This window comes from Wyeomyia smithii, chromosome 2 (genome assembly GCF_029784165.1).
Source record: "Wyeomyia smithii strain HCP4-BCI-WySm-NY-G18 chromosome 2, ASM2978416v1, whole genome shotgun sequence".
NCBI classification, from domain to species: Eukaryota; Metazoa; Arthropoda; class Insecta; order Diptera; family Culicidae; genus Wyeomyia; species Wyeomyia smithii.
This window is the reverse complement of record NC_073695.1, coordinates 5,259,759-5,278,460: the sequence shown is the minus strand read 5'-3', so window position 1 is coordinate 5,278,460 and position 18,702 is coordinate 5,259,759. Positions and strand designations below refer to the sequence as shown.

The 18,702-nt window shown below is 38.5% G+C and overlaps 2 protein-coding genes across 2 annotated transcripts in view; one reads left to right on the top strand and one right to left on the bottom strand.

Annotated features, from left to right (window-relative positions):
* The window catches only part of LOC129723337 (mitoferrin), a 29,604-nt gene that overhangs the window by 4,520 nt on the left and 6,382 nt on the right, over positions 1 to 18,702 (top strand). The gene's annotated exons all lie outside the window — the stretch shown is intronic.
* LOC129725399 (zinc finger MYM-type protein 1-like) lies at positions 9,037 to 9,921 on the bottom strand. The gene is made up of 3 exons (XM_055681186.1): positions 9,492 to 9,921; positions 9,105 to 9,387; positions 9,037 to 9,061 (listed from the first exon to the last, which is right to left on the bottom strand). Exons 1-3 carry the CDS (start codon positions 9,919 to 9,921, stop codon positions 9,037 to 9,039), a joined length of 738 nt encoding a protein of 245 aa, XP_055537161.1.

The following is an 18,702-nucleotide window of genomic DNA, read 5'->3' as shown; positions in this document are numbered from 1 at the left end:
TGAAGAATGAGATGTAACTAAGATGAAGAAACTAACCTGTATTAGGTATACAAAAGGCGATTGCTGCTATTCTGGTTGATCCAAAAACCAGCCTAAAACAAGTTCTAGTCAGGGAGTCACCAACTAAGATAGATTCCAAATAAACAACAAACCTTGGAGTGTTAAAAAAAGTGTTTTTAAATTGGTGAAGGGTCAAAAACCTATCTGTCATCGTTGGAGTGAAGCAAGTGAGCAAAATGCTATCGTCCACATTTATTTACATTTTTCAATTGATTTTGGAAACTTACCTTAATCTTTTCCTCAAATTAGGATCGAAAAAATATTTATGCAAGAGTACAATGCATATGTTATTTAACCACTTTACTTTAACTTTCTAAGTTGTTCTGATAGTAAAATTTTGTTTAATGATTGTTCCTCAGGAAGAGTCCTACACATTTCTGTTCTGTAAGAAATTTATCAAGCCTATTCCAGTAATAAAAGATGGTAATCATTTTCCGAGAACCAATGCACAGAAAGCTCAACGACTTGCTCACTAGTTTGTGAGCGTTAATAACTCGAATTTTAATTTTGTGAGTCAACTTGAAGATAAAGTCACTCGTCAATATAATCTATATTTCTATTCGAATATTTTTACCTGCATAAGTTTTTTTTCTGCACAAGTACTGTCATAGATCAGCATCATGTATTTTCAAGTGTTCCGCTGAGTCAAGATATCACGAACTGGAAAATAGGATTGTATTCTCCAGGCCTTAGGGGTATCAAAAGTATGAATCTGGCGTCACAGAATTCAATGTCAGCATCTGCTTTTCTGGTAAATTTGATGGAATTTTTCTAGTAGTTCGTATCACAACTGTTCGGTGTACAGGACAATTGCGAGGCTAGCGCTCTACGATCTTACTGAAACTAACAGTATCTGCCAAACCAAGACTTGAACCTACGAAAATTGGCTCCTTAGGCCAGCATCGTACATCGAGACCAGCTGAGAGTCTAGCAGTGAATACCGTTTTTTGTTGTCATAAATTTCTATTAAAAATATATAAAATAGTTTAACATACTACTCACTTTCTGCAAGTGATACCGTATGACATCACACGACAGCTCAGGTGTGATCCTCGTTTTATTAATTGTAAGTACATGAAATATTATACTGAATAATTGTTAGGAACGGCTTTTGAACACAAAAAAAAAAACAAACAATAGAATTGTTGTTTATTGCATGACATAGACAGTAGGGCGTCCGAAAATTGTCTGGAATCCTGGGGGCTCACCCTTCGTATGATAGGAAACAATGTGCTGGCCCCGATGACCTTTTTGAAAAAAAAAATCGATATTTCTTATGTTAAATCCTAGAAACATGTCTAGTTATTCAATTTTCCATTAAATCTGATCCTTTTTTATTTTTTGCAGATTCTTTAGGGCCCAAACTATAAGGGGAAAATTTGTTTTGGTTTGTTTATCGTCAATTTATTTCTTAAAAAAATTATCTATCCTCTGAAAAAAAAAAGGTTTTTCAAGTAAATTTTGTCATTAAATCGATAAAAGTGGGTATCAATCCGAATCACCAACTAAGTATCACAAAAAGATGGGAAATTTTAAGGGGGAAAACCTTGCCGAAGATTGCGAGGCTCAAAAACGACGGGATCTTGAGTTATTCGTGATTTACTGCGACACGAAAAGTTTACTGTGACACAAAACATTTTATGTTGGAAAACATTAAAATGCAACATTTTATTCCACAGTAAATTACGAATAACCCAAAATCACGTTATTTTACAGCCATTTAATCTATGGCAAAGTTTTTCTCCATAAAATTTCCCATCTTTCGACGGTATCCAGTTGGTTGTAGCATTAGACTTAATACCCACTTTCGATGATTGAATGACAAAATGTACTTGAAAAATCTCCTTTCCAAAGGACATATTTATTTTAGGAAAATAAATTGACGATTAACAAACCGAAACAAGTTTTTTCTTCGTTTTTTGGACCCTAAGGAACCTGCAAAAAAATATAAAAGGATTAGGTTTCATGGAAAATCAAATGACTAGACACGTTTTTTGGATTTATCATAGGAAAAACCGATTATTTTCAAAAAAATCATCGGGGCCAGTGGGAAACATCATTTTCTAGAGCTGCCACCGAAGAAAAGTTTGTTTGTAACATCATTTCCCGTACAGCAGCCTCCTACCCAGAACCAAGTATAGTCACCAGTTGGGACTCACAAGATTCCATTCGCACCGATAGACACTTGAAGCAGCCTTCTGTTGCGTAGTTTGAAATAGTATATTTTTTCAACCTCAAGCTCCTTCTCCTTGGCTAGTGTCTTTCATGGTCTACCAGTTAATAACAAAAAAAAAAAAAAAAAAAAAAAAAAAAAAATCAGGCACTTGTGAGCAAGTATCATGATGATTTCAATAAATGAAATTTTAGAATATTTTTTCTTTAGATCAGCGGCCGAATTCCGAGCACACATATCTTCGAAGAGATGAAAATTGCTTCATATACTTTCAATGAAGAAATTTTCTTCTTTTTAAAGGAACATATTTCGGAATTCGACCACAGAAGCACCATAAGAATTTGACCTTCGAATTTCTTTTCGAAGTACAGGGCTCAAATGTTTTGTCTTCTTGAAAAAAGTTACCATGCTAAATTTTAGCTCACAGTATTTTTTGGGAGCTGGAAATCTTCTTTATCTCAAAAATTTCAAGTCCCAGAATGTCGATTTTTACGATTTTTTTTGTTTTCGAGCAAACATCAGATCTCGACGTTTTGTGCATTTCTAAGCTATTTGGCATAGAAAAAATGATATTGAGAATTTCATGTACTTGTGCATTTTTTTTCATCGATCCAAAAAGTGAATCTTTGACCGCTTTGAGGTACGTGTTGCCAAGGTTCGATTGAGCTGAAATTTGGCATGGAGGTTTTTTCGAGAAGACGAATCTTTTGAGCACTTTCAAAAAGCGAAATTCAAAAAGTTGATTTTTACTGCCACCCTACTACACATACTCGTATAGCCTCTATTGGGCACACAACACAGATTTACTATTCGTTCTCGTTGTGTTCTATGTCTCATTCACTATCATTTTATCATATCATTTTGTAAAAAAATCTCTAGAACGCATGCGCTTTTTGGAGATTATGATTTTGGAGATTATGAATCCACGATTCTCCCAGTTACGATGCTAGCCCAACAAGCCAGTCATCGTAGGTTCGAGTCTGGGCTCGGGAAAGACTGTTAGTGTAAGTAGGATCGTAGCGCCTAGCCCCACAATTGTTCTGTACACTAAACAGTCGGTTGCGAAGTCTGTGTATAAAAAACAGAAGGTCAAGTTCCGAATCGGAATGTAGCACCAAGGCATTGCTTTGAATCCACGAAGCCAGCAAAAACGAACTTTAATTTTATTTCTGGATATTAATTCGTAGCGATATAGAAATTTGCAGAATTTACTACTTCACAGACGTAAAAAATAAATATAGATCAATATTTTCTCCGAACAAAATCGAAACAAAACCCAAACATGACGTTCTGGAAATTCAGCAAGTTTCAAACTTTTCAAAACCTTTAAACAATGTCAAGCATACATTACTCACCGTAGGATTAAAATCGCTTCACAAAGTTTTTAATAATGCAGCACATCTCGTTTTTCTGACGACCTGGAAAGTTGCGGTCTTCAGCAAACTTGTTCAGAAGGTCAAAGGTTTCTGCATGATTAACAGTTCAGTGCGAAAAGCCATCGCTACGTGGTGCTTGGGAGCGCTAAATTCATCGTACTTTGACCTTAACTTACCTCACAATTCCGACTTTCTAGAAAGTTACTGTCTCCAGCACAGTTGTCAGAAGGTCAAAAGATTATTCAGTTTTGTTCGGAATTCCACCGCTTTGTAGCACTTGTGTGCGCACAATTTTTTCGTATTTTGACCTTAACTTATTTCACGATTCTGACCTCTAGAAAGCTGTGGTTCTTACCAAGGTTGTTTATAGCGTCAAGAGTTTCTAGTTGCTAGACAGTTTAGCTACGTGGTGCTAGTGTGAACGCAATACTTCTAACAGAACAACTTAAGTTGTTGGATACTGCCACGCTCAACGTAGTTGGATTCTCGAGATAAATTTAGTTCAAACTCAACTCATACTCAAAACCAAACGCACACTAGCGCCACGTAGTGGTCTTATTTCCTACCAAACTGTCCGAAAACCAAAATCCCTTTCTGAACAAGATTTCTGAAGACCGGATTCTTGAGATGAATGAAGTTCAAAATACTCAAAACTCAATACATAATACGGCCTCGCAGTGGTTGAATTCCGAATCATACTGCTCGCCGACGACAGGCCCTCGACTTCCTGAGCAAATTTGTTGCAGACCACAACTCTCTAGGTTGTCAAAATCATAAGATACAATTTTATAAATCCGCCCATTTTAAGAGATGAAAAACTTTTCGGGATGCTGAAATATTCAAACTGGATGTTGCTCTGCGCGGTGAAGCGATTCTAAACTTATGGCGTTCGTTGTGCAACAACGAAAAATGTAATACACTAAAGTCGTTTTTTACGCGAGGGATACGTGCCGATCCGAATTAATCATATAGAGATGTCACCTTGCCTAACAGATGACTAATACATATGCACTGTGCAACTACCTTATTTCGCTTGGGTTTTTTCAATTTACTTTTTGTAAATTTTGTTTCTGTTGTTCTGGGGTTTTGACACCGTCAAAATAACTTGGAACAACTGCATTCATCTTTTCGATGTGATTTTTGTTTGGCTTGAGAAAAGAAGCCTTTTTTTGTGTGAAAAACCAAAGAACGCTGTTTGATAACCTTACATAATATGAAAAAAAGGTAATCATCATCATCATTCATATTCTGGGTTGTATTATGAGTTTAGAATTCCTCTTCTAGTAAGCATTGTTGAGTAAGAGTTTGGTCTTATTATTTCAAATGGGATCGAAGGGCTGTAGTAAACCACTATAAACCGATTCCAGAACAGGGTTTAGAATTATTCGAACGAAAAAATATATTAGTTTTACTTTCGTTCTTCCGTTGTGAGCGCACTGTGTTTTCCAAGTAGTCTTATGAAATTTATTATACAACACAAGGCTAATTGGGTTCGAGACTGGTTTGTGAGGTGATGATGATCAATCGTCGACAGAGATTTGTTCATTGGAATTACATTTTGTGCCATTCCAATATTGAGGCACAAAATTTAAATGTTATGATACACGGATTTCACGATGGAAATGAGGATCATACTAGAAATTGCTTTCAGCTACACATTCGTGGAATTGGTGATATTTCTTGTTGGTTTGGAAGAACAGTACTTAGGTTACAAGCGCATCATGAAAATTATCACATTGGCAACGTAAAAAAAGCCGGAGTCAATAATTTCACTTTAGCCAGCTCATCATGCAAGTATTGTCTAATCACGAACGGGAAGAATCGTTTAATTTAAATATCTACAGTAGTCTTTCTGTTCATAATTATTCATTGCAACTTGATATTCAGCTCGCGTTGCACTGACCAGAGATCGAGCACGACAAGTGAACATTTCGCTTCATAGTATAGATCGATAGTTTCAACCGGTGTGTTTTACTGGTTTCGCTCCCATACATAATCTCACGACGTGAGATGTAGTGACACATACTTAGCGTTGAACGGCTTTGTAGTGGTTCCACAGATCGGTTCCGAAGCAGGTAGATTAGTAGTATCAAACTAATTTACAACTATTAATCACTGATCAAAATTATCTTCTAAACCAGTTCACACCATACCCATATCTCATCGTGCAGAGGGATTTTTGCCCTTGCCACGGCGGAATACTTTGTAAACAAACCGATACTTTTCTCCGCCATGATTAGTCCATCTGTGTGTCGTAATGTGCACCAGCAGCTTTGCTGCGCAGAATCCAAATCTCTCGCGCGTAATATATCATTGCAGTGAGGCTGTTTGAGTTTAGTTCAGCGTTTTCCGGCCCCAACCGGCTACTGATGAATTCATTGCTGCATATCGTCCCTTTCGCTAATTTCACAATATTTGGAAAATCGTTGAAATTTGGAGTCTCGAGTGGAAATGTACTTAGAAGCTGCTTTTATAACTAAACAAGTAGACTTTTCGGTTGATTCATGCGTAGCATTAAGTGGGCGATTTTAGCTGAAACTGCATATGCTTGCATACATGCACTATTGCACACCTGTTTGTGCGATTGTATCTGTGAAGTAAGTACTATTTTCGGGCAAAAGCTGCGGCCAAGTAATCACGTTTTGAGGTAAAATTAGATAGCAAAGAGTTGAACGTGTGTAGTGGAATTTCTTCCATTTTAACTATTGTCTTATTTGACCTGCCTTGTCATTGTTCGAAGTATTCTGCGCTTGATTTTCTAAGAATTACACATGGCACTGATCGCTTATCGAACGTCTGTCATTCACGTTCCAGTAGGTGCCGCACAGTAGGAATAAGTAAAATTTCCCGCACCAGCTGGTGCTGTTTACATCACACGCTAAGTAGTAGATAATGATAAGTAAGTAAGCTGTACAGTCATCATGAGTTGTCAAAATTGAAAAGAAAAATTCGAATTTTTGTACGTACACATCTTTCATTGCTCAGTGTGGGAGAGCCGCTGGTGTCACAATATCAATTTTTCTAACGTTCAGTCCCCAACGTTCGCATATGAAATTGTCGAAAATTGATTTGAGTTAGAATGGCTAAATCAATTGCCAATAATTACCTTTTGCCGAGAAAATTGATTTGATATATAGTTCATTTATAGATCTGGTCATATTCAATAAACATTTTAGGGAAAACATCTGTTTTCCTTTTTGTTATCGAAAAAGCTCCATTTTGTATGGAGCAAGACAGTAAATAAAAGTTTTCGGAGTATTTTTTGTTTTAAAATCAAGCAAACGAATGAGAATAGAAATGTTGACCTAGTCGTCAGCTATTCTGAACAATTTGTGCTGATTTTTTGACTGAGCTTCACTCTGCATTTTATTTCTCGTCTGTGCTCTGTATCTCTCTTACGTGAAGTGGTGCTTGCGAGAAAAATCGATGACTGCATAAAGTTAGCATGCAAGTGAGGAAAATTGCGAGTTAAAAGCTATTGTAATATTTACAATTATTTTACCATTAGCAAAATAGGGAATGACATTTTTTACATGCAGTGCTGCATTGATCAGATTGCGATAGTCTGATCCGCCTCAAACCACTGAACTGTGGTTTACATGGAGCTGTTTATCATTAAACTTCCAGAAAGCATCAAATTTAAAGCAAACAAAAAAATATATGCGCTTTTTTGGTTGCCAGTGCTTATGGAATCAAAGTCCTCGTAAACCTTTCCTAACAGTGTGAGTTTGTATTGGAAACGCTTGCGATTGAAAGCCTTATAGCATTGGTTGCTGCTATTAGGCTCTCAATTGTTTAAACACAAATTGTCAAAAAATGTTTTGATCCCAATTTTCCATTCTTCCGAGCAGAGTTACTTCCAAGAAATATCACTTTTTATTGGGTGTGTGATTCGAGAACTCTCACAATTCTTTCTCCGGATTGGGTTTGATATTTTTTCGTTTCTATTCAAAAAACATGTGTTTTCGAGAACTAACAATTTCTTGGATCATCAGCCCAGTGTGTATTGTGCGTGCTTTTTGTCGCATTTAATATGTTTTTTGGGAATGGCGGATCAGGAAAACTATCTAAGTCATGGCAGTCCACAGAAATAGCTTGATTTTAGGCACATTAAAAATTCTGAAATGTGCCTAAAATCGAAATGTATTATAATTCGAAGCTTAGATTTTTAATTTTTCGCTGAGAAAAAGTTTAAAAACAACAGAAAAATATTGGAAAACGATAGATAAGTTTGATGACTGACTGTAATTTCATGAGCACATCACCGCACTAGGGAAAATTAAAAAAAAAATTAAAATTATTTTCTTTCAAGAACATTTAAGGTCATAACATCAAGTCTTCATAGAAAGCAATAAACCCTCTGTTGCATGAAAATTTAATTCTATTCAAGGCCCACCGATTTAAAAAATGATCACTTCCGCAATTATACGGCTAAGTCTGAGATTTTATCGGAGGGGTCTGAATTATTTTTTCTTAATGATTATTCAACCAAATTTATAAGCGAGGAAAAAAACAGTAGGTACATAATAAAGGTATAGTGTACGAATTGAAGTAATCGTTTGCTCAAGATGAATTTCCAGAGGCGACGCGTGGCCAAGTGGGCCACCTGTTCAATCGACATTTGCAACATTAAAACAACAGTATTGCGATAACAGATTTTAAAAGTTTTATTTATCAACATTTATTTATTTAACAAAGGAATCCTTCGGTTTACTTTTAACGCAAACTTGTCGATAATATCGTCGTAAAATAATGGCGTCAGCATCATCTCATGGAGTAAATCTTTCTCCACAGCCATCATCATAATACCAAATAATCGATTCTGGCCCGATTTAGACCGCAAATAATTTTTTATCCGTCGGAGAACCGAAAACGTTCGTTCGATGGACGCCGTTGTATTAGGCAATGTCAGTATCATTCTGGCCAGCCGAAGCGTTTCGGAGAAAGTTTGATGCAGGTTTTGTCCAAGGATAAACGAAATTAAATACAATATATTTATGGGACGATAATTGATACCGTTGCTATCAGTGACCGTTTCGCCAGAAACATCAATTGCATCATTAAGCGTTCTGTAGAAATGATGCTCTGCTTTGAGCTCTTCGATAGAAGCGAGGCAAGCCTTGACGTTACGTAAACATTCTACTACGTCCAATTCTTTTGTTTGTAAAATTTGATACAGAACATCTGTATGTGCAAAAATATTAGCAAAAAGTTTGAGCAAGAATACGGTATCGAATTCAAGCATGAATGCGTGAAGACCTCTGGCTGTAGTACAAGTTTCAGCATCAAAGACACTGTCGCCAAGATAAATCTCACCTAAACATTCATTAATCGCTGCATAATTCGAATCAATTATTTTGATCATACGCGAATTATACGACCATTTGGTCTTGCAAACATTTGGTATGTGGGTCTCCATAAATTGCTTTAATGTCTCGCTGCGTTTAGGTGACTGCGAGAAAAATGCCGCGAGTGATGAGATCGTGTTGAAAAACCTTGCTGATTTCTTGTTATTTGTGCACGAGTGAAGTAGCACCAAATTAAGCACATGTGCGCGGCAGTGGATATATCCAGCTTTTGGAAACCGTTGCTTCACCAATGTTTGCACTCCAGATTTGTCCCCGGACATTACAGCAGCTCCATCATAGCTCTGAGCTACAACTTTGTCACCATCAAGACCAAAATACGCTGCTATTTCATCAACGTGTCCGGCCAACGCAGTGGCGGTTTTGTCACTGCTAACGTCTGCCAATCTAACGAGCCTTTCAACTGGTGTTCCTAAAATTTTAATGAACAAAAAAATGTTTGAGCCTCGTTGAATTGAAAAAAAATCAACTATTTGTTAACATATTTGCAAAATATATTTTATGAATATTTCTTACCATCGGGCCGTAAGTAGCGCAGAGTACAAGATAGTTGCGATAACCGAGCCGAATCTGTTGATTCATCCATCATAATGGACACGAACTCAGCATCAAGAACTTCTCTTTTAATTGTTTGAAGCATGTAGCCTTCAATGCATTCTATAAGCTCGTTCTGGATTCCTCCCGACGTTCCGCTGAAAACTTTATTATTTATAAAGTCCTGGAATGCTGGATCCCTGGCGGCGATCAACGTGCAGAGGTCTTTATAATTTCCTCTGTTCGTGGAATCGGAACATTCATAATGTCCGCGAAAGGCGAGACCGTGAGTGCCAAGGAAACAGATGATCTCAATTAAAGTTCGCATACCCTTCCGGTTTTTCGTTACTTCTTCGTTATGCTTATTGCGGGTGATCTGCCGGCTATGGTCAAGTGCTTCGTCTATCCTCATTTGCCCGAACATCGATAAGGCAAGTGAATTATTTATGTGATCTTTAGAGCTCGAATGCGTTTTAATTGACGCAGAAAGGTGATTCAGATCACTATATCCTTCCTTGCTCCAAACATTTTTTTCATTGGCGCTACGGAAAAGCAAACATGGCCAGCAGAAAAGTTTATTTAATTTCGCCGATCCACACAGCCATTGCTGGTCATACGATGACACATTAAAGTTGCGGGACATAATTTTCCCCTTCAACTTATACGTGGATTTTATTTGTTCCATAGGTGGACGAGGAACCGGACGTCCAATAACTTTAACTTTTTCTTCCATGGTTCTGGCGGCAAACGGGCGCTTTAGCATTTGCTCAATAATGCAATGATCCATAACGTTGTCCATCTGGAAATCCACGCAAACAATCTCCAGTAGGTATATGGTAGTTTGTGATGGTTAATTGAAATATATGAAGTAATTAAACTTTACTCACCACGTATCGTTCCTTAAACGAGATTGAAATTTCACACAAGAAAGCAACAGAAATTTGAAAGATGGAGCAATGGTAGTCTTAGCCGTCACAAACAAATCAAAAGCCACCGTAACGTGAGCAGTCAAACATGTACTATACCATTCTAGTTACCATACTATGGTTCAAGTTATTGAATGAACAACATCGAGAAAAATGGCTTGAATCGAAACCACACATCAACGAAAAAACACCACTACATCTACAATAACCATGAATGAATTTGTTCGATTTTTCATTTGTATCGCACTCAGCGCTGCGCGACACTTTTTTTCTCACGTGAAGAATAATGTCATCAATGAGGAAATACATGAAAACCCTTCGCTGCACTCTCGGCTTTGCATCGACCTGACGCTCGCTTGAGCGTTGAGAGCTGTGTACTCTCGCGGCCTCTCTCAAATTTCAATGAACGAACATCAAAGAATGGTGGGCGTGGGGGTCGGCGTCGGCGGTATCGTTTCCATTGGCTTGGTTCAACATAATTTTTGAACCGCAAATGTCATTTTTACGCAAGGCTGCGCATTAGTAGTGGTGCACGCTTTATGTACATAACTGGCTGCGTACGCTATAGTACTTGAAAATGCAGAGAAGTGTTTGAATGAATGCTAGTTCAGATAAATGATTTGAACAAACGGTAGTCATTACTGCTCATCTCGTTGTGTTGTGTTGTATTACGGGTGAGCTGTGTTGCGGGTGGGTTGAGTAGTGTAGAGTGAGTTTAGCCAGGTTATATTCTTCACGGTGGAGAAATAAATAGAAATTGAAATTGGTGGAAATAAATTGAAAATCAAAAAAATGTTCGAATGTTCGAAATAACATTAAGGTTACAAGAAAACTTAATGATGTCAGATCCATGCTACAAATGAGAAATAATTCGAGTAATTGTTCTGAAATTGTCTACCTGTCCTATGAACAGGTTGAACAGGTGGACGAGACGCCTCTGTGAATTTCCTTTCACTAGTTTCTCTAAAATGTTGAGCTTTATATAACGCCTTGAACACTGAGAGTTGATAGGCCAGCCGTTTTCCAAGCAAAACTACTCGATGTTGTTATGAGGAAAAAGCCCATTATAGAATCCTTCTGATTTGTCCGATCAGACCGATTTCGTACCAACTCCACCAGATGTTGGCAGCACCCTCTCAGAATTCAAGGAAACTTTGTGGATGTGTTAGACTTACTACCCTAAGCAACTGACAGTAATCTGTCCAGGAACGAATAATGTTAAAACGGACCGGAGTTGGGCACAGCTTTCATTTTGATGGGAAAAATGCAGGAGCGCATGATTGGGCCAATCGACAACAGATTGTGTAGGTTGGGGATTTGAGGCCGTTTCTCCCGCATTAGCATCATCAACGTGCACAGCCCTCACCAAGGAAGTAACGATGACTGTAAACACGCCTTTTACGCGCAGCTGGAGCGTGCATACAATAGCTGCCTAAATCATTATATCAAAATTCTCCCGGAGATCTCAACGCTTAGGTCGGCCAAGAGATGGAATTTAGACTGGATATTGTGGAGTTCAGTGTTCACCGGCTCACGAACAAAAACGGCCGCCGGCTCATTGACTTTACCACCACCCCAAGAACTTGGCCATACGTAGTACCTACTTCCACCCATATCGGTACACCTGGAGATTACCACAAGAGACAGAATCGTAAATCGATCACGTTTTGATTTACGGAAGGCACTCCTTGGACGTCCGAAATCGAGCCACAAACGTCGATTCTGATCACTATTTCCTGATGGTCAAAATGCACCAAAGACTTCCGGTTGTCAACAACATCTGCTACCATCCAAAGGCCATAGTCGTAAACAGTGCAGCTATTGGGTTCGTCAAAAGAAATCGACATAATGGCTAGTTTGACGAATAGTGTCAGACGATTCTAGACGAGAAGAAAGCAACGCAGGTATTGATGCTGCAGCAAGGGATTGCTTAAAATGTGATGCGATATAAACAGAAACGAAGACTGCATACCCATATTTTTTCGGGATAAAAAGCGTCACCTGGAAGAGCTGGAGTGTTAGGAAATGAAGCACGAATGAAACGATGCAGTCGTTCTCAGGAAACACGTAAATTCTACAAGAAACTGAACGCATCCTGCGTAGGCTTTGTGTCATTGGCATTCTGGCGGATGATCGTGAGGTGATCGACACGTCGAAGCAGCACTACAATGAACACCTGAATGACGCAGAGGCAGAGGACCACGGCTGTAGGAGGAACGAATTCGTCAGCACAGTGAATGAGAGATACATACCGCCCCCCACGATAAGTGAAGTTAAGGATACTATCAAGCAGCTCAAGAACAACAAATTAGCAGGAAAAGATGGCATTACAGCAAAGCTTATCATGCTGCGCCTAGATAGGTTGGCTTTTTTTTTGCACCAGCTGATAGTCAGGATCTTGTATACGAATACTTACCGGGAGAGTGGAAGGAGGAAGTAATATGCGCAATATACAAGGAGGGCGACAAATCGGAAGATAATCTTTCGCCGTCTCTCATCGCAAGCAAGAAGGTTTGTAAAAGTAATCAAGCCCAACTTTCTCGTTGCAGTAGATCCTCCTAAAATGTCACGAACATCAACTGCCCACGCACAACCTTTTTATCGATTTGAAAACCGCTTACGATACTATCGACCGTGTAGAGCTGTGGAGAATTGTGGAAGAAAATGGTTTTCCTGCGAAACTTACAAGACCGATCAAGGGGTACAGTGCTGTGTGAAGATTTCAAGTGCGTTATCAAGCCTGTTTGAAACACGTAAGGGACTTCGACAAGGCGACGCTCTTTCCTGCCTCCTGTTCAATATTGCGCTTGGAGGTGTTATGAAAAGTGCGGCCTTTCACATGCGGGGCACGATCTTCAATAAATGCAGCCAGTTCATCTACTTCGCTGACAACGTGGACCTTGTCGGAAGGACGTTCCAGGCGGTCACTGAACAGTAACGAAAGTGAAACGTGAAGCAGAAGACAGATAGGCAGTAGCGCAGTGATCGAGTGATCGATGAGTTCGAGGTGGTTGACGAATTTGTGTACCGGATCATTGGTAACGTCATAAAACAACTGCAGCAGAGAAATCCGCAGACGTATCGTATCTGAATACTATAGTCTTACTACGTTTCTATACTACGGACATCACACGAGGTCTGATAAACTTCACCCGCGTGCCGAGTGCCCCATGTGCTAGTAAGACTGGCACGAAACAAGGACAAAGCTCGTGGAGGGCTCTTGAGCACTGGCCGTTTTCGAGCGACGTGAGCTAAGAACCATCTTCGACGAAGTATGTGAGGATGGTGTATGGAGGCGAAAAAAGAACCACGAGCTGGCTCTACTTTACGGTGAGCCCAGTATCCAGAAAGTCACTAAAGCTGGAAGAGTACAATGCACACTGGGCTAGGAGATAAAATTGGCGCAGAATGAAATTATTAGCGCTGTCAGAGTTTACTTTACCGGTTTTTGATCTTCTACAATGTTTCTTGGTATAGTTAGGGCTTCAACTTGAATGTTTGAAATATTTCGAAATGTAGCCGCGAAGGTGGTGTTGCGATGCCAACTTCTTTCCCTCACACGCTAGAGCTTTGCGGTTTTTGACAAACTTATACTGCCGTTCCAAATCGCCATCTAACGTCAGATAGATCTCGTCGTCTATCACCCCCTCCACGTCGGGATTTGCCGGGAAAATCAACTTGACCATCTTATTCAGCCGCTGTCGCTGCGTCATTGCCTGCAGCTCCGGGACCAGTTCATAGGACTGTCGCAACCTGACATGTATGTCCATGTTCACCAGATACTTTTTCACTGTTTGGCAGGTTGCACCGACCGCCGACTAAGCGCACGCAGCGATGTAGTCACTTTGCTGTTGGTTTTCTATTTCAGCATCCTTTGGAGATTTATGTCGCTCATAGTTGTCGGCCGTCCGAAGCCGGGCTTTCGTTTGATGCTCTGATTGTTGACCAATAAAAATGTAAGATAATATAGGTGCCGGAGCGGATCCCCCGCGACGCGGTACCGTTCTTTGAACGCGCATACTTTTAAACACCTTTTGTCATTACGGTTAGAGCTTGACTGATAGAGCTGTCAATTTTTTTCTGCTGACTCATGGGTTACTATGATTGATGCTGCTACATGGGTAGTTTCTCCAGTGCTTGCGAAGGTAAACCCATGACATATCGGCAATTTTTGTCCATTTTTTCTATCAATGCAAACGTTACTATGTTATTCACCGAACATACCGGAAGTTAGTGACTTCTTTAATATAAAAATATCTTAAAACGGATGATTTTGAAAAATTATTTGTAAAAGAGCTGTTGCTGTTAAGATAAAATTAATCCTTTTTAAGCGCACTTGAGCACAAGCTTGTTTGATTGTCATGTTAAAGAAAACCTGTGTAAGTAATGGAATATCCTGAATGAATTTTCAAAATGGACGAGACAACTGTCAGAACCATCACGACCAGCGAAATTTGTTTGGTTTATTTGGAGTTTGGAATCCACAAATCCATTATGTTAGCTCATTTTATTCTAATGTCTGAAAGATGATGATGTTTTTTTGTTGAAATAATATGAAATATGATAATATTCAACCTTATTTGGTTTGTCATCAGATAGCATATCTTCGAATTAGATAAAAAGATAATTACGGAGAACTCGTGAGTTAACATATCTATCAGTAGCTGGTAGTACAGTTGCCGCTCAGGAAGAGTTATCGGTGCTATTAGATAATACAAATAAGCTGACCAGTCATATTGATGAAATAACTAATAAAGTCGACGAACAGCTTGAAGCTGTTAATGAAAATTTGATCGATGTGGCCACTTCTAAGACTCAATGTAGTGTTCCTGAAATCTTGGAAGAATTTCGAATAATTAGCAGCAGAATTTCTGAGTACACGCCAAGAATGATGCCCATCGAAAACAGCATTGGCTATCCAAGTGTGGCAGAGGAAATAACTATGGCCGGCCAGCCTTCAAATGATCTTCCAAACAGTGGATGGCGTTTCCTTGGCTCGAGAAAAGTTTGGAAACAGGACTGGACAGCGTACGATACAAAATTACACCGTATTATGCAGCAGCAAAAACAAGCTGACAGCAAGAAAACGGAGGGCCAGAAGACGAAATCGATATAGGCGAAATAATTACAATAGAAACAACAACCCTAGGCATAACCATATCATTCACAACAACAACAACGATAATAACAACAACTTTGTCAATAACAATAGAAATAACTACAACAGCAATTACTACAATAATAATAACAATTCCAACAACAACCGCAAAAATAAGAACTACTTCAACAATAACAACAACAATCAGAACCAGAATCGCAACCTCAACTTTAACAGAAATATCTATAATAACCATCAAAGTACCAATCGAAACAACTACAACTTCAACACCAATAGTAACCGTAGATATACCAACCACAACCGTCACGTCAACAACAGTTTTTGGAATAATAACAATAGCCCCAACTATAACATGGCCAACAGGCAACAGAATAACGTCACCAAATCCTACAATAATCAACAACACACCAACTCTAATCGTTTCCATGCAAATCAACTGTTACCACCTGACAGAGTGCTTCTTGCAGCAGCGAAAGACCGATTCTCCAGACCTCAATCTAACTTCATTCCTACGATTCAATTTCAAAGAGGCGAAACTCTTAACCCATACCCGGCGAACGACGAGTTTTCACTTTCTCAACCCCAGATGATCAGCGATCCTGCACACCTTCCTACTTCACAATGCATTGCGTGCTCATCTAGGCACTCGTGTCTTCAACGCAATTGACTCACTCATCAGAGGACCGTTGCTGGTGATAATTTTGTTCAACCTAGAGATGTAGGAAATGACGCGACCTGCTCTGCTCTGGTAAACACTTCTGTTAAAAATGACTCTCATTCTTTAGCTTCTACACTCGAACACCCCACCACTACCGAGATCTCTGTACATTGCCAAAATTTTAACCGCATGCGAGGCGCTCACAAAATTAACGAAATTCAAAAAAAATGTACTATTCTGTTCATTTTCTGTTATTTTAGCAACCGAAACCAGCTGGGATGAGGGTGTTCGCAGCGAAGAAGTCTTCGGTTGCCGATATAATGTCTATAGAAATGACCGTAACTATCAATTATCTGAAATGAAATCCGGTGGTGGTGTGTTGATTGCGGTGTCAGTAGACTTTAATTCAGTGCTTATCGACACCATTCAGTTTAAAGAGTTCGAACATGTTTGGGTGAAAGCAGAACTAGCAGGAGAGACACACGTATTTGTCTCTGTCTATTTCCCTCCAAATAATGCGCGGAATGAAATCTTTGAAAAGTTTCTTCATGTTGTTGAAAATATTGCATCTAAGCTGTTACCTGAAGTAAAACTCCACATATACGGTGATTTCAAGCAACGCAACATTGATTTTATTCCGGACATCGATAACCATAGCATTTTACTTCCTATTATTGGCGAAAATGAAACGCTACAACTTCTTTTTGATAAAACCTCTAGTCTTGGTCTTAATCAAATAAATCATGTGAAAAATGGACAAAATTGTTATCTAGATCTGTTAATGTCCAACATTAGTGAAGACTTTTGTGTGACGAATTCATTACAACCATTATGGAAGAACGAAGTTTATCATACAGCAATAGAGTTTTTTTTATTTGTGCATGTGAATAAAAGACCTGACGAATATGAATTCGAAGATGTTTTTGACTTTCAGTCAGCAAACTATGATGAATTAAAACATAAACTAAATAGTATCAACTGGCAAGATGTATTGTTTGAAGACGGAAACGTCGATTCGGCTATAGAAAATTTTTATAACATATTATCTGATTTATTTATTAGCGAAATACCATTGAAAAGAATAAGACGTCATGGTAATTCCAAATACCCAGTCTGGTACAATAGACAAATTAAAAACTTAAATAACAAAAAACAAAAAGCACATAAAAAATACAAAACTCATAAAAATCGTGATGCTTTAACAACTTATCTTAACATTTGCGGCGAATTAAACGATGCCATTAGTAACGCGTTTGAAGAGTTCACATTAAAGACTGAGCTTGAGATCAAATCCTGTCCAAAAATTTTTTTCAAATATGTTAAATCAAAGTTAAAATCTGAAAATTTTCCTTCAAAAATGCAACTGCATGACAAAGTTGAAGAGAACCCGGCATACATCTCTGATCTATTTGCTGATTTTTTTCAACAAAATTATACAACTTTCTCCGAATCTGATCGTGACTATACATTTTTCACCAACTTTCCTGAGTTTCCCAACTATTTCAATATTGAACATGTCAGCGCACGCGAAATTGAAGATACTTTAAAAGCTCTGGATGCGTCTAAAGGTCCGGGACCAGACGGAATTCCGCCAGCATTCATGAAACATTTAGCTAAAGAGCTAACTTCCCCACTGTTCTTGATTTTCAATATGTCGCTGGAATCCGGTTGCTTCCCGAAATTCCGGAAAAACTCATATCTAGTGCCTGTGTTCAAATCTGGTAAAAAAACCGACATTAGCAACTATCGAGGCATAGCCATTCTTTCCTGTATACCTAAGCTTTTTGAAGCAATAATAAACAAAAAGTTATTCCACCAAATAAAAAATAGAATTACCCCAACGCAACACGGTTTTTTCAAAGGGCGCTCAACAACAACTAACTTACTCAAGTTTATTAACTTCTCGTTGAACGCAATGGATAAAGGAAATTATGTTGAAACCTTATATACTGACTTCAGTGAAGCTTTCGTTCGCATTGATATACCCCTGCTTCTCTTCAAGTTACGAAAAATTGGAATTCATCCACAATTACTCAAATGGATTGAATCGTATTTGACAGATCGTCAACAAACAGTCAAATTTAAAGGTAGAATATCGAAACCTATTAAGGTAACCTCAGGAGTTCCTCAAGGCTCTCACTTGGGCCCTCTACTATTTATATTATTTGTAAACGACATTTCCTTTATTCTAAAACATGTAAAAAATCTTATTTATGCCGACGATATTAAACTTTTCATTGAAATTAAAAACGCTAATGATGTAAATATTTTTCGTAACGAGATAAAATATTTTTACATTTGGTGTAAAAAAAGCCTTCTTCAGCTAAACGTTAAAAAATGTAGTTCAATGGCTTTTGGCAGAAAAAGAAACATGCCAAGCAATATGATTTCCTTAGGAGATCAGGTAGTAGAGAAAAGTGAACGAGTTAGGGACCTAGGAGTCATACTCGACTCAAAATTAACATTCACTGATCACTACAATACAATTAT

Excerpts from the sequence above, each read along its gene's own strand:
- LOC129725399 (XM_055681186.1), bottom strand. The coding sequence starts at position 9,921 with ATGAGGATAGACGAAGCACTTGACCATAGCCGGCAGATCACCCGCAAT. Across the intron at positions 9,388-9,491 it reads GCGCTACTTACGGCCCGATG|GAACACCAGTTGAAAGGCTC; the intron begins GTAAGAAATATT and ends TTAAAATTTTAG. Across the intron at positions 9,062-9,104 it reads AATAACAAGAAATCAGCAAG|TCACCTAAACGCAGCGAGAC; the intron begins GTTTTTCAACAC and ends TTTTTCTCGCAG.